The 15306-nt window shown below is 39.0% G+C and overlaps 1 protein-coding gene across 1 annotated transcript in view; it reads left to right on the top strand.

The window, feature by feature from the left end:
* Positions 1–15306, top strand: part of ATXN10 (ataxin 10) — a 177887-nt gene that overhangs the window by 64379 nt on the left and 98202 nt on the right. Inside the window, exons 8-9 of the mRNA XM_021921665.2 lie at positions 2396–2504; positions 4021–4190. Of these exons, the coding sequence (XP_021777357.1) occupies positions 2396–2504; positions 4021–4190 (279 nt within the window). The remainder of the gene's footprint in view (positions 1–2395; positions 2505–4020; positions 4191–15306) is intronic.

Genomic DNA, 15306 nt, shown 5'->3' with positions numbered 1-15306 from the left:
AAAGCTCCAACATATTTCATCAGTTACTCTAAAAGATAAGGAGTCATCAGATACAAGTATAATATGATGTGAACATCTAAAATAACTAATAATAACATGTATTATCAAATAAATACTATTCAGATTTCCCCCATTGTCTAATAATCTTTTTCAAGTTTGTTTTGTTGAAACAGCATAAAGAGAAGGGCCGTATGTTGCAACTGATTGACATAACTTTACTCTAGTGTATAGGTTCCCCTTCCCTCTTCTTTTTTTTCCTCTTTGCTACTTATTTGTTGGAGAAACTGGCTTGTTTTTCCCATAGACTTTTCTAGATTTCAGATTTTGATGAGTATGTCTCCAGGGTGGCACTTAACATATTCTTCTGTACCTTGCATTTCCAGTGAATGAAAATTAGTTCCAGAGGCATATTCAGATTTGGGTTAGGTATTTTTTTTGTTTATTTTTGCAGTAGTGTTTCGTTGTTGGTAATACTGTTTTCATCAAGAGGCACATGAGGCTTGGTTATCTCTCTGTGATATTAGCAGTCATTAATGATGACCTAGATCCATGAATTCTTTAGGGGTTGCAGAATGGTGGCATTTTAACATTATTGTTCATTCTTTGTTTATTAGCAGGAATATTTTTTAAAGAGAAACTTTCCCTAATCAATTCTTAGGTTCTGTGAGGTACACGGGATGAAGAAAGGCAGGATAAGTGCTTGATTGTCTTCCCCCTTGATTACCAATCTTCAGAGTAATGAGTTGGTTTTGTGGCATCATTCAAAGATGACCAGTGAGTTAGTTTGTTTTGTTTTATTTTCATCAGGAAGCCATAGCTTTAAAATCACTCGCTTTGTTTTCAGTCTGCTGCCGTAATTCTTTCTGTTGTTTAATGTGCCACCGCTGGCCAGTGGGAGCCTCATCAAGTTGTTTCTGATTCCGAATTTCTGACATGACCCTAGTAGCCTGTAATAGCGTCTTTGTTATCTGCTAGGACGAGGTGTCCACAGTTACCTTTTGCATGGTCTGCCCCAGGTCTGTTCTTGAAGGAGCAGTGGTATCTCAAGAAAACAATCTGGGCAACTACGCCTTTAACAAAAGAGGTTGTTGAAGCTTTGTGAAATTGATGGACTTGGTCAAGACTCGTTTTAACATGGTACTAACTTTAGACTTCTAATCGAGATTTTTCCCCTTTAACTCTTTAGCAAAAGAAGGCTGTGATATAAAATTAAAGATCCAAGACATTAAAAATATGTGTTGTTTCTTGCTATTTATTTTGAGATTTCAGAATACTATGTTAATATATTACCTTTAAATCTCTTAATTAGAAAGCAGTAAATACACGTTTAGCATTAACAAGGAAGTAATTTGTCTTTCTTTTGAAGAATGTTCTTTTTTTTTGGTTGAGACAGAGTCTTGCTCTGTTGCCTCGGCCAGAGTCCAGTGGCATGATCTTGGCTCACTGCAACCTCCGCCTCCTGGGTTGAAATGATTCTCCTGCCTCAGCCTCCCTAGTAGCTGGGATTACAGGCGCCCGCTACCACGCCTGACTAATTTTTATATTTTTTTAGTGGAGACGGGATTTCACCATATTGACCAGGCTGATCTTGAACTCTTGACCTCAAGTGATCCTCTGACCTCGGCCTCCCAAAGTGAAGAATGTTATCTTTATGGACTAACTTTATAATCTCTGCCACATTTTGTCAAATAATGGGTACTTTAAAAATGGGGTTCAAAATCTATACAAAAGTTACATTTAAAATTTTTATATAGACTAATGCTATGCAGTTGGTACCGGGCAGTTTCTTGGTCATGCAGTGTATTTGATAATAAATTATTTAGTAGCTATGTGAAGTAGCGTTTTCAAATAATACTGTCTTTCTGATCTACCAAGATATTGCATAGAAGTTCATATTTACCCAGAAATTATGCAAGTTCTTAAAGCCAGAGTTTTTTCAACCACAGCATTTTACAGGATTTCTGTGGACAAGAAATTAATGTATTTCATGGGCTATTTGTATCTTTAAAGTGGAATTTGCATGCTGGGAATGCTTTAAAAAGAAAGTATTTGCATAAATGTCATGTACGTAGCTAGTAATTTTGAACATTTATTCCACTGTTGGAATGTCTTTTTGCTTGAATAAGAACTTTTCTGACTCTTTGCTCCAAGAAGACACATAATGACACATAATCTTGCATTCTTGATGGCAGATGTCTGCTGTTAGTGAAAATGATGAGTCGTGTACATGTTTCGTACTTCTGTTTTGTTCTTCATAGTTTTGTTTTTCTCTTTGACTTGTTACAAGCCCTGACTTTAAATTTATTGAAATATTTTATTCTCTTACAGTTATTTATAACAGTTAAATCATTTCACTTAAAATATGCTTTAAAGTTATGTTTTATTTTCTTTCTAGGAGGCACTGGCTACGATTAGGCTTCTCGATGTCCTGTGCGAAATGACTGCGAATACTGAGCTGCTCGGCTATCTGCAGGTTTTCCCTGGCTTGCTGGAAAGAGTGATTGGTGAGTGAAATATCACACATTGTATTTTTAGCTAAGAAATCTTTGGCTTGTCATACTGTAATATAAATCCAAATACAAATCCTTAATTTTCAGTGTACTTTTGGGAATTTTGTGAATATATTTTATTGAGAGGAATCACAGTGTTGTAACAGTTCAGGCGGGCCAGATAAACCTGAGCCCACATGGTTTTTCAGCCACTTCCCTTCTGCTTAACTGAAGATTCCTTCTCAGTAACATGAGGATAACAATGCCTGTAGATGCACATGGTAGATGTTTCATCAATATAGGATGTGATGAAGGTGGTGGGGCAGGGGAGGTTTGCGATGATGATTGTGGTTTTATATTACTATAGCTTTGCAAAATGTGGCAGTAAATTTTTCCCATTTACATTTAGTGAACACATAGAATGGTGTTTTATACACATTATATATACAAATCTTATGAGAAAGTGGTTTTAAACAAGAAACCATTGTTAAAAGTATTACCAACCTTGCTAAAAAGCTGTTTGCAAAATAACTGACGTAGAACTTGTTCCTTGTGGCTGGCTATGCTTAGGTTTGCTATGCATTATTTGCAATTTTTTCCTTTAAAAAGATGATACTTACTCTGGAGACCAGTGTACTGAGAACGATGACTTTGTGTCTAGCAGGATAGATGAGCTAGCAGTGAGCTGTAGAGGAAGATCCTTAGAATTCCTCATCAGTGTTTTATTTTGAGTACAGTGCTTTTAGTGATAATTTGAATAAAGCACCGTGAACCTGGGACACGGAGTGATTATGGAAAGAGCCTGAGTTTGGAGCCAGACTCGATGTGGGTTGCCATCCCAGCTCTGCACTTTTCTGAGCCTGTTGTTTTCTTCATTATAACATTGGGAAAGGGATACTTTCCTGTATAGGTTTGTTGAGAGGGTTAAATGCGGAAACACTGAAATGCAGTTCCTGGAAGATTGTCTGTTTTCATTGGCTGCCTGGAGGTGCTCACAGAGTAGAGCAGTAGTAAGTTCTTTCTCCTGAAGGTAGCTGGAGTGAAGTATGGAGAACACATGCTGGCTTCTGATGCTTTGGCCAGTCGGATGAGGGAAAAATAAGCACTCTTCTTGGTTTCTGTCATATGCGTCATTATGGATAGATATTGTGTTTTAGACTTCACTGACTGAAGTTATTAGAAGAGTTCTTTCATAAAGAAGTTGAGATTGGAAACCTTTTTGTAAGAAAGATGCTAGCAAACTTTTAGCTAACTTTTCTTTGTAGATAAATAGAAACTCTGAGTTGGGGTAGTCATTATGGCTTATCTCCCCAAAACTAGAGTCACAAAATTTAAAGCAAAGGCAGAAGAGCCTTTTAATCCTTATTTAAAGCAAAGACAGAAGAGCCTTGTAATCATTATTTAAATAAAGCTTTCTGTGCTCTACCTTTAGTCTATTAAAATAAATTAGATTTGGTTATGGAAAACTATTAGTACAAAATACTAAAAGTTACTTTTCTGTAGAAAATGAAGTTTACTCTTTTGGTTATAGATCTTTTACGGGTGATTCATGTAACTGGAAAGGAAACCACAAACATCTTCAGTAATTGTGGTTGCGTGAGAGCAGAAGGTGACATCTCCAATGTGGCCGAGGGGTTTAAGTCTCATCTTATTCGTCTGATTGGAAATCTGTGTTACAAGAATAAAGATAACCAAGACAAGGTAAGAGGATTTCTTAGTATGTGTTATACATGTATAGCTTCGTTTAGAATATAATCTTTGGCAGACATTCACTCTTTTGGAGTGAAAACCTGAGGTGCTTAGAAAGTAGCTTGGATAGAGAGATGTATATTTTATATGTATACACATACACACACCCCTACGTATACATACACGTATGTATGTATATATGTATATGTTAATATATAGGCTCTTTGGAGCCTAGAGAAATTTCTGACACACAGTAGATATTTAATAAACACTAGTTATTATTGCCTATTAAGAAAAAACAAAGCTTAGATCTATATCCTATGTTTGTGGATGATAGCATCATAAGCCTTTTCTTCTAGGTGTTTTAAAATGGATATAAAAGGAATATAATATTTAAGTATGAAGTCTTTGAGGACCTAGTAGGCTGCTTTTAGAAACCTCTTATGTGCAGAACAGCTTAAAGGTAATTAGATTGAGAATGTGAGAGAATGGTAAGAAAGATCTCAGGGCAATTGGACCATATGCTTCAGATTGATCTCACCTTTCTGTATTTTTCTGGAGTTTTACTCTGGGTGGCATTTGATTTGCTTAGTTAAATATTAATTAAATTTGTGCCAGATTATATTTTTCTAAGATGGTGGCAGAATGTCTTGCATTGTACATGTGTTTCTTTGCAGTATGACTTTGCCACTCCTCTGCCAAGGGTTGGCATCTATTTCTCCATCCACTTGAATCTGGGCAGGCCCTGTGGCTGCTGTGAGGAATCAAATATATGATCCTATACTATTTCTAGCATAGCCCGTAACTGGTCTAGCTGATTCTATTTCTGGCTTCTTAGAAGCCAGTCACCATGTAAGAAGTATAGATTCCCAGATATCACTTTGCTGTGAGTTGCTGAATACACACGGAAAAGCCCTGGAAGATAAGATACAATGAGGAGAGAGGAAAAGCCTAGTGAATGAACACCAAGGCATGAGATGTGTGTGAGAAACCACCTTGGGAGTAGATCCATCCTCAGTTTCTTACTTGCCCAGCTGATGCCACATAGATCAGGGCCCCCCTACTGGGCAAAGCCCTTTCTGAATTTATGACCTATAGTATTATGAGAAAAAGTGAAAAGTAGGGAAAACAAATAAGTGATGTAGGTCCTGCTTCTGTTAGTAGCCCAGGAAGTTACTGTTGGACTGATCCTTCTTCAAATAGCAATTATAAACTTTGGACAAAAAACAGTCGTATGAAGACACTCAAATTTGACACAAACGGGCAGATTCTGGAGTGAAATTGACACTTGGAAGAAGGGAATGACACAGTATGTGGCAGGCAGGGCAGTGAAAAGTCAGTTACAAAATCTTCAGTCTTTCTAGCTTGAAGAATCAAAGAACAGTTTGAGGGCAACCATAGCATTGGAAAGTGAGGGGGCAATTGTGGAAAGTAGAAAACAGACCCCAAACTCTGGGTGTCAACTACCTAAATCTCTGCTAATGCCTGAATCACACGTGTGGGGCAGGCTCCAAGCAGCTAAGCTAAGGGTGAAGTAATTGTATTGAGATTTGAGCTCCCACCCTAGAGTTTATAGTGTAAATCCAACTTACACTATAGATAATTGATAATTGCCCTCTAAAAAAAACCCAACACTCTTTAGAGGAATATAATCCAGAATTGCTACAGCATAATATATCCTGTAATGTCCAGGATACAGTTTAAAACTACTTGACGTTCAGGAAAATGTGACCTGTTCTCAATTGAAAAGATAATCAGCAGAGACTGACTGTGAGAGGACTCAGCTACTGGGCTTAGCAGACAAGGATTTTAAAGTAGCAAATGTAACCATGCTCAACGATGTAAAGGAAATACGCTTCATAAGAGTGAAAAGATAGGATATCTCAGCAGAGAAATAGAAACTATAAAAAAGAACCAAATGGAAATTCTAGAACTGAAAAATATCGTATCTAAAATTAAAAAAAAAAGTACCGAATGTGCTTAACCTCAAGAAAGATCACAGAGGGAAGAGCCAGTACACTTTAAGATACATCATTAGAAATCATCTAGTCTGAAAACCAAAGGCAGGGAGAAGGACTGAAAATAAAATGGCCACTTTAAGATGCTAAATGTTGGGGTAGTTTGTTACGCAGCCATTGATAACTGGAATAATTCCTGTGAGACATGGCACAGAACCAAATGCTAGATAACTTGCACTTTTAGTATATGGGCACACCATTTTGGCAGTCCTCGTCTTCAGGAGAGTGAGACTACTAATTCCCCCTTGGGAAATTACTGGACTGATTTTTGCAAAAGAAAGTTGATAGATAATAAAACACTTTACCTTTTTAATGACCAGGACTGCCTTTCTTGAGCACAAAAGGTGGTTTTTCTTGTGTTTAACTATTCTTTTGTTGCTAATTTGGACTGGCCTCTTATAGGAACAAAATGTAGTAACCCTTAAAAGGCTTGTGAAATAACTCACTGAAGTCAGGATCAGATTGCACCATAAGTAAATATGGAGTGTGCCCAAGTGCTGCTGTGTAGAGGTCACTGGGGCGCACAGGAAGTCGATGCTGTGTCCTGTCACTTGTGCAGTTGCTAATAGCACTGCTGATTTCTCAGCAAACAGTTTAGAGGGTATGAAGGAGTTCATTCTTTGAGTATCAACTCAAATGCCTCTGTTTCTCCCAGTTTCTTACCTGTGTCAACAAAAGGCCTGAACCTGAAAGCATTACCTCTGGGATTTTTTTCCTCCTTCCAAAGACTGACACAACACCGAAATCTTATTCTGGATGTGCTGGAGTCTTCTTTATTCTTGTAGCCAAGTCCTGGTTCCAGCTGGGTGTTACAGATACTTGCCTTGCTCATTGTTGCCTCAAGGGATAGAGTTCACTAGTACTCAGATGACTTTGGTTATAGTTTTGGGAAAATGGAATGGATGGTTATGTAGCAGGTCCTTATCACGGGACCAGTAATTCTCAGTGTTTTGTCTTGATGGGTTGTCTCACTTCTAACCCCACTAGGGCTTTAAGGGAAATTTGGCTCTGTCTCTGCTCCAAGACTAAAGATCTGAGTTGGGAGAGATTTCGTAGCATCTAGCCTAATTTGGGTTCCTCCTTTGCCCAGAAGACAAAAGGGACTGATGATTTATTGTTTAGTGTTTACTATGTCCTGGCATTGTGCTTAGTGAATTACATGTATTATCAACTTTAATCTTTGCATCAGCCTTGCAAAGCAGGTTCTGGTAACCACATTTTAAGGAGAGGCCATCCAGTTAGTGAGGTGCAGAGCCCAGGGTAGAATTTAGATTTGTTTGCCTATTGAGTTCCCAGGCCTATGCTCACTTCCCTGCACAATGGTGAGAACTTTCCAAAAGGTTGGAGAAAAGGGTTTAAAATAGACTTCCTGAGGGACTTCAGGCTGGAGGCTGGTCAGTCTGGGTCTCCTAGGCCAGCTAGACCCCTTCGACTCCCTCCCGGTTGAAGTCTGGAACTCTGGGGATCCTCTCCTCCTTGTTTCTGATTTCACCCATTCATCAAATATGAATGTTCCCAGCCTTAGGGATCCTTTGATGGGTAAGTCAGGCAAGGTATTAATATGTTCTGTGAAGCTTCCATTCTGACAGCATCTAGGGACCATGCTTGCCTCTTTGAATCAGAATCTCAAAACTAGTTATGACACAAATTTTCCTAAAATCTTTGTGCACTGCCTGATTCCTCTGAATTTTGAGTAAGAGTCTTTTAAGCCCAGCTGTGTCTGTGTTGTCTGTGTAACTTCATCCATTGCAGTGAGTATGGTGCCCACCTGCTGGATGGCCCCCTTATACTCTTGTGGCCCTTTCCATTTTCTGGAGCTCTTTTCATCTGCTTGAGTTTGTTGGAGCCTTATGATACCTCTGTGGAAAGGGCTGAAAAGATATTTCCACCATCATTTTCTAAATGAAGAAACCCAAAGCCCAGATACCAGGTGTGATTTAACTCAGCTAGCACTTGCTGAGTGAGAATTGCCGTGTGCTGCATGCTCTGGAGAAGACAGTCACTTTAGTGGTGGAATGACACATATGCACTAGAAGCTGTAGCAAAAGTTTGTGTGGTGAGGCCTGTCAGAGAGGAACAGGGGGGTGATGTCTCCTCTGGGCTGGCTGTGCCAGGAGCATTTCTCTCTAAGGACAGGCACTGGACTGCCAGGAGCATAGTATCAATTGGAAGGGTGGTCATCTTTCTTTGAGATATTTGTCTTTGGGCAAGATTTAAGAGAATCAAGGTACCTAAGGTACCTGGCCTCAGATTGGAAATCTGCACAGAAATGTATTTTACCCCAAATTCTTATGAGTCTTTAATGCTTAAGTCTGTACATGTGATAGATGTAGTGTTTCCTGAATGTGAAGGAATTGCTAGACTTCCCTTTACCATGTCATGGTAGGGAGGTGTCAAATCCTTACTGACTTTTATTCTTACCTTGTTTTTTTGTTCTCAACTTGCGTAGTATTTCCTTGATACAACTGTAGTGATTAGTTTACTTCTAAACTTTTGTGGACCTAAATGGAGATTCTGTTTTGGTTTCTATTGTAAGAAGCACAAAGATACTAATGCTGAAAATATGAAGAAAGCATTCTTCAGCTTCTTCTTTGTTAGAATAAGGAATGTATGGTTTACCTTTTTCTTACCCATTCTTTTCTTCAGTATTGTCATAACCTCTTTAAGTGAATCTTTATTAGAAGAAAACCCAAACATTTTTATTTCATAAAGCTAAATGCATTTTTCAAATCGGACAGACAGATGATCTAGTTTATCTACCTTCTGCACGCCAAGGAAATTTTATTGACTAGGATAGACCGTATGTCCATTCTGCCAAAGGTTATGGAAATGCTGTTCAGTTTCTTCTCCTCCTCTTCCTCCTCCTCCTTCCTCCTCCTTCTTCCTCCTCCTTCTTCCTCCTCCTTCCTCCTCCTCCTTCCTCCTCCTCCTTCCTCCTCCTCCTTCCTCCTCCTTCCTCCTCCTTCCTCCTCCTCCTTCCTCCTTCTCCTTCCTCTTCCTCCTTCCTCCTTCCTCCTCCTCCTCCTTCCTCTTCCTCCTTCCTTCCTCTTCCTCCTTCCTTCTCCCTGATATAAAAGATTCCCAGCAGTCACATACTTGATGATCCCATGTCAAATATATGGGCTATAAACCTTTTATTACAAGCATACCTTAATTTTAAAGTAAGTCTGTACTGTATGGAAAAGTTCAACATCGAAAGACAAACTTTATTTGGCCCCTTCAGTTCTCAATTTTGAAGGCAGGTTCATTTATATACATAAAACAATCTTTGTAATACATTTTTCATTAACTTTGTGTTGCTCATCATGTTACTCCCAGCATCTAAATTGTACTGGCACATAGAAGGCATTTAGTAAATTTTTCTAATTTTTCTTGAATGATAATTTATTTGTAAAATAAATTGAATGTTGAATGTCTACTACGTATCAAGTACACTTTTAGGTTCTGAGGATATACAGCAAATAAAACACAGTTCTGTTCAAGGAGTGTAAATATACTGTATAATTTTCTGACTATATTTACAAAGACTAGTAAAAATAAATAACTTTTCAAATGAAAATTAATGTTCCTCTAAATTCTGATTCTGTAATTATTTTTGAAAGTCTTTTTTATGTTTGAATATATTCTAATTTACTGTAATTTGCCATAGTTTTATTTGACCCAAATCATATATTTTAGATTGTAAGAACATCTGTATTGTATAAAATTTCAAGTAATTAAAAAATATTTTTTAAATCCCAGGTTGAGGCTTTGTAGATCTGAATGCAGTTTTTTCATTAATCTTAAATAAAATTTAAGACTGAATTTACAGTTGTTAAACATTCATAACATGATGAATTTTTAGTGGGTTTTTTGGTGGGGTGTACTATTTTCCAGCCTTTTGTATCTAGTTGCGAGGAGCCAAGAACAGGCAAATTATTAACTCCTTTATTATTTCCTCCTGTCTGAAATGTTTTCAAGCAGCATATTTGCCTGTTAAATCATGAAATTGAAAAAAAAAATCTATGGCTGGTTCCTAATGATTTTATTTAGGTTGTTGCTCTTAATGAGGATTAGTACCTGTTTTGTACATCAGTACTGGCTGACTTGTCAGTTACTCGGATAATTGATCAAGTGATTGCTCTGCAGAGAAACAAATAAATGCTTAACTAATATGTGTTAGTGTTTTTCTTTTTGCAACTGTGAAATAGGCCAGGGTGGCATGACCTTTGGTGCTCATGCAGGGCCAGCTTCTATATTTTCAGCCTATACTAGCACTGTGTGGACTTCCCAACCTTCATACTTTCCGTGAGTGACCTTAACTTGGCCTTCAGAACTCAAGGTCACAGGTACCCTGTTGACATGTGCAGAAACACTTTCTCTTCCACAGTCCTCACTATACTGTTCTGCCCTCTACTCACCCCCTGACTGATACTCTACCTATAATCAGTTTCTGTGTGTAAATAGGTTATGGGTTGTTGATTCTGATGCATATTTCAGTATACGTGTGCTGCTGTTTTTGGTTTTACTTAGTAAGTCTTTAGTGTGATACATGTACATAAACTGATCACCAGTAAAACTGTGACATATGAAACATTTTATTTGGGTATCACTCAATTTTATTTTAGCAACCTCCATCCCTTCTTAGTTATACCACTGTTACCACCACTTTTGTCTTTGCTCCTCCCTTGATGTTTCGTCTTTCATGAAGCCCATCTCCCAGGGTCTTTCTGGATGATAATGGCTTAATTCACTCTCTTTCCCAGATACACATTTTTCTTTCTTTATAGGAATCTTCAGTACCCTAACTCTCTGCCTGTCTAATTGGGGAATTCCAGGCAGGCTATTGAAAATGCCTGGGGGTGGCCGGGCGCGGTGGCTCAAGCCTGTAATCCCAGCACTTTGGGAGGCCGAGACGGGCGGATCACGAGGTCAGGAGATCGAGACCATCCTGGCTAACGCGGTGAAACCCCGTCTCTACTAAAAAATACAAAAAATTAGCCGGGCGAGGTGGCAGGCGCCTGTAGTCCCAGCTACTCGGGAGGCTGAGGCAGGAGAATTGCGTAAACCCGGGAGGCAGAGCTTGCAGTGAGCTGAGATCCGGCCACTGCACTCCAGCCTGGGCGACAGAGCGAGACTCCATCTCAAAAAAAAAAAAAAAAAAAAAAAGAAAATGCCTGGGGGGCTAGGTGCAGTGGCTCATGCTTGTAAACCCAGCAAGCACATTGGGAGGCTGAGGCAGGAGATTGTTTGAGCTCAGAAGTTGGAGACCAGCCAGACAACATAATAAGACTCCATCTCTAAAAAACATTTAAAAATTAGCTGAATATGTTGGTGCATGCCTGTAGTCCCAGCTATTTGGGAGACTGAGGTAGGAGGATTGCTTGAGCCCAGGACGTCGAGGCTGCAGTGCACCATGATTGTGCCACTGCGTTCTAGCCTCAGTGAGGGTTAAAAAAAAAAGGAAACAGAAAATGTCTGAGCACTGTGTTCTCCTGTCACTGACTTTTCTGTCATTGCTTGGCTTGTAACATTGGATCCACATGTATGCTCTTCATAGAGGAACCTTACAACAGGCAGACAGCTTATGAGACTTTAGAGTTCAGTAAACTCAGTGTTGCCTCTTAGTTGACTATCTATTAGCTGTTTAAATTTGGACAAGTGTCTTAACCTCTCTGAATCTCAGCTTCTTCATGTAGAAAACAGGGACAGTTACACCTTGTGGGGTTGGGAGGATTAAATGTGATCATGTATAGGAAGTATCTCATGTCTGCAATCCTAGTACTTGCAGAAGCCGAGGCAGGAGGATCAGTTGAGCCCAGGAGATTGAGACCAGCCTGGGCAACATAGTAAGACCTCCCGTCTCTAAAAAAATAAATAGCCGGTATTTCCAGTTACTTGGGGGGCCAAGGCAGGAGGATCGCTTGAGCCCAGGAGTTTGAGACCAGCCTGGCAACGTAGTAAGACCCTTTCTCAAAAAAATTTAAAAATTAGCCAGTACTCCAGGTCCTTGGGGGTGCTAAGGTGAGAGGGTTGATTGAGTCCAATAGGTCGAGGCTACAGTGAGCCTTGATCGTGCCATTGCACTCTAGCCTGGGCAGCAGAGTGAGACTCTGTCTTAAAAAAAAAAAAAAAGTAAGTATATAATGGATTGCCTTATGTCTCTAACTATAATACTTCCCTGCCCCTCCCTTTCCGCTCCCCACCAGTCCCTCTGGAATTGAAAAGATATAGTTCATTCCAGTGTCTCCCCATTTCATGTATTTACATAGAAATTTGTAGACGACATTTCACAAGGATTTGCAAAGTTGAAAGTAATACTTATATTTTGTATTCTGTGTATATTACTTTTTCTAATAGATGGGGCTTTATGGAGGAAGTAAAATGAAAACAAATGTGAGAACTTTCTTTAGAATGAGAGTAATTTTTATTCTTGTCATAAATGCTCTCTGACTTGAATTTCTCTCTCGTTATTTTCTGTTAAAGAGCTGAAGTGTTTTTTGTGTGAATTCCAAAAGCTGTTCTAGCTCAATTCTGAAAGTATGTTAAGGAACTTTTAAATTACAGGGCAATGTCTTACCTCAATTGGACTGTATGTTTTTCCTCTTGTCAGAAGCAAGTTGTACCAAATCTCAGCTTATTGATTTGAAGATTGAATGTATAGGCAAGATCTGGCTTGCTTAGAATTCCACTTCTTTGTAATGTAATCCGAGTTCAAGAAATATGTCAAAATTCATAAATCAAACTGTCACCATTAGTTTCCTGAACTTACAGTTCCTGTAACAGTAAATGAAATTAAAATTCCTATCTAGAGGAAAGCTATCATGGTTTAGTTTGTTGCAGCTGTAAATTTTTTTTTAGAAGACTTAAAGGATGGTCTACCATTTGACTCCAAAAACCCCTTTTCTGTATCTTGTTATACAATAATCGACTTATTATTTTCCAGGAAATGCATAACATTATTTATAAAGAAGAATGATACTGATTATATAATTGCAACATAACAGTGTACTATTGTCGATTACCATTACTATTGCAGACTAACTGGGCTCCAGGCCCTTGACCTGTGCTTCATCATGGAATTCCCATCACCACGTATTCCTCCCTAGGCTTTAAGCACCTTGAAGGCAGACACATCACATTTGGCTTAACACCTGCCGTAACACCGGGTACATAGTGTAGTGAAATTAATGGACGCTGGATGACTTTCCCTGCTTTACTGGTGAGTCAAGCTTAGAGTAGTTACTTGCTTGTAGCAATAGCAGACCAAATTCTGACTCCAGAGCCCATACTTTTCCTGTTACCGTCCACTGCTTCCACTGTCTCCACAAAAGGAGATGTTTGAGACTTACCCTTTGAAGTCTATGACCAAATTTGTGTGACTCCTTGGGTTGGTGGGGCATTGTATTACATACAGCGTATTCCACAATTCTTACTGAACTTTTTTCATTATCGTCTGAAGTGTTTTAGTAAATGTGGTTTCTTTTTTCTTTCCCTTTTTTTCTTTTTTAAGAGGTGGGGTCTTGCTCTGTTGCTCAGGCTGGAGTGCAGTGGTGTGATTATAGCTCATTTTGGCCTTAAACTCATGGGCTCAAGCGATTCTCCTACCTCAGCCTCCCACGTAACTGGGACTGCAGGCGTGTGCCACCATGCCCGACTACTAAAAAAATTTTTTTGGTAGAAAAACAGGGTCTCACTGTGTTGCCCAGGCTGGTCTCAAACTCCTGGCCTCAGGCAGTCCTCTTTCATTGGCCTCCCAAAGTGCTGGGATTATAGGTTTGAGTCACCTTGCCTGGCCTGAATATGGTTTCTTTAAAGTTCATGTTGAGGGCTACATTTCAGGCACATGCATATTTCCGAGAAGCATAATTTACCCCATACTGTAGGCACAGAAAGGGAGACACTGGGGAAGTGATGTGCTGCCCATGATGACTCCACAGTTTGTAAAAGTCATGAATCCAGTTTTCCTAACTGCTCATCAGTTTTCTTTACTTATGCCATATGATCAATTTTTAGACAACAGACATTTTAATTTCATTTAATTTTATTTTATTTTTGAGACAGGGTCTCACTTTTGTCACCCAGGCTGAAGTACAGTGGCGTGCAGCTCACTGTAGTCCTGTGCTCAAGTGATCCTCCTGCCTCAGCCAGCCAAGTAGCTGGTACTACAGGTGTGTCACCATGCCTGGCGCATTTTTATTTTTTATTTTTTTAGCAGTGGGATTTTGCTATGTTGCCCAGGCTGGTCTTGAAGTCCTGAGCTCAAGCAGTCTGCCCACCTTGGCCTCCCAAAGTGCTGGGATTACAGGTGTGAGTCACCACGCCCGGCCAACAACAGTGATTTTAAATGGATTTATGTTTAACAGTAAAAACAATTATTTCACAATATCCAAAAGAAGAATATCTGAGACTTAGGTGAGGGGAAAACCAGCAGTATAAACTGAGAGATGCACCTTGTTCCTGTATGGAAGTATGGAATATGGTAAAGATATTAGTTATTTTTAAACTCATTTTTATTACTAGGCCACTTAAAATCCCACTGTGAAAAATAAGCCATAATTTTCACTATAAAATGAAAATAATTGAGGAATTGTCACATCAATATTAAAATATACTTCAAGGCAAAAATAATCAAAACAATTTACAACAGTTTGTAGGTTAGTGGAGGCAAACATAGTTTCAAAACAGACCCAGGAGAAGTTATAAAAAGTTACCATGTGACAAGGATAATCCAACAACCCAGGGAGAAAAGGAAAGCTTGTGTAAAAGGGGAACCGTTAATAACTGGCTCACTGCTGGGAGGAAGCTAGGCTTGCCTGTAACAAACACCAGAATAATATTTAATTGATTTTTCAGAATAAGCCACTGTATTTTATGGATTAGAAACAGTAAAGATTATTGTAGATTTGGCCACAAATAAATGAGGAGCTCTGGCTCTGGAGCCAGCCTGCCTACATTGAAACCTGGATTCATCTAAATAATAGCTGGTAACCTTCAGTAAGTTATTTAGCCTCTCTGTGACTCAGTTTACTTAACCAAATATGGAATAATGTTAGTATGTATGGCATAGGGTTGTGAAGAATAAGTTAGATAATTAATAGAAGACATAATAAGCACTTAGGCTCAGATAC

This window comes from Papio anubis, chromosome 16 (assembly GCF_008728515.1).
Source record: "Papio anubis isolate 15944 chromosome 16, Panubis1.0, whole genome shotgun sequence".
Taxonomy (NCBI): domain Eukaryota; kingdom Metazoa; phylum Chordata; class Mammalia; order Primates; family Cercopithecidae; genus Papio; species Papio anubis.
The sequence above is the reverse complement of the archived record's forward strand: the minus strand, read 5'-3'. Positions and strand labels throughout refer to the sequence as shown.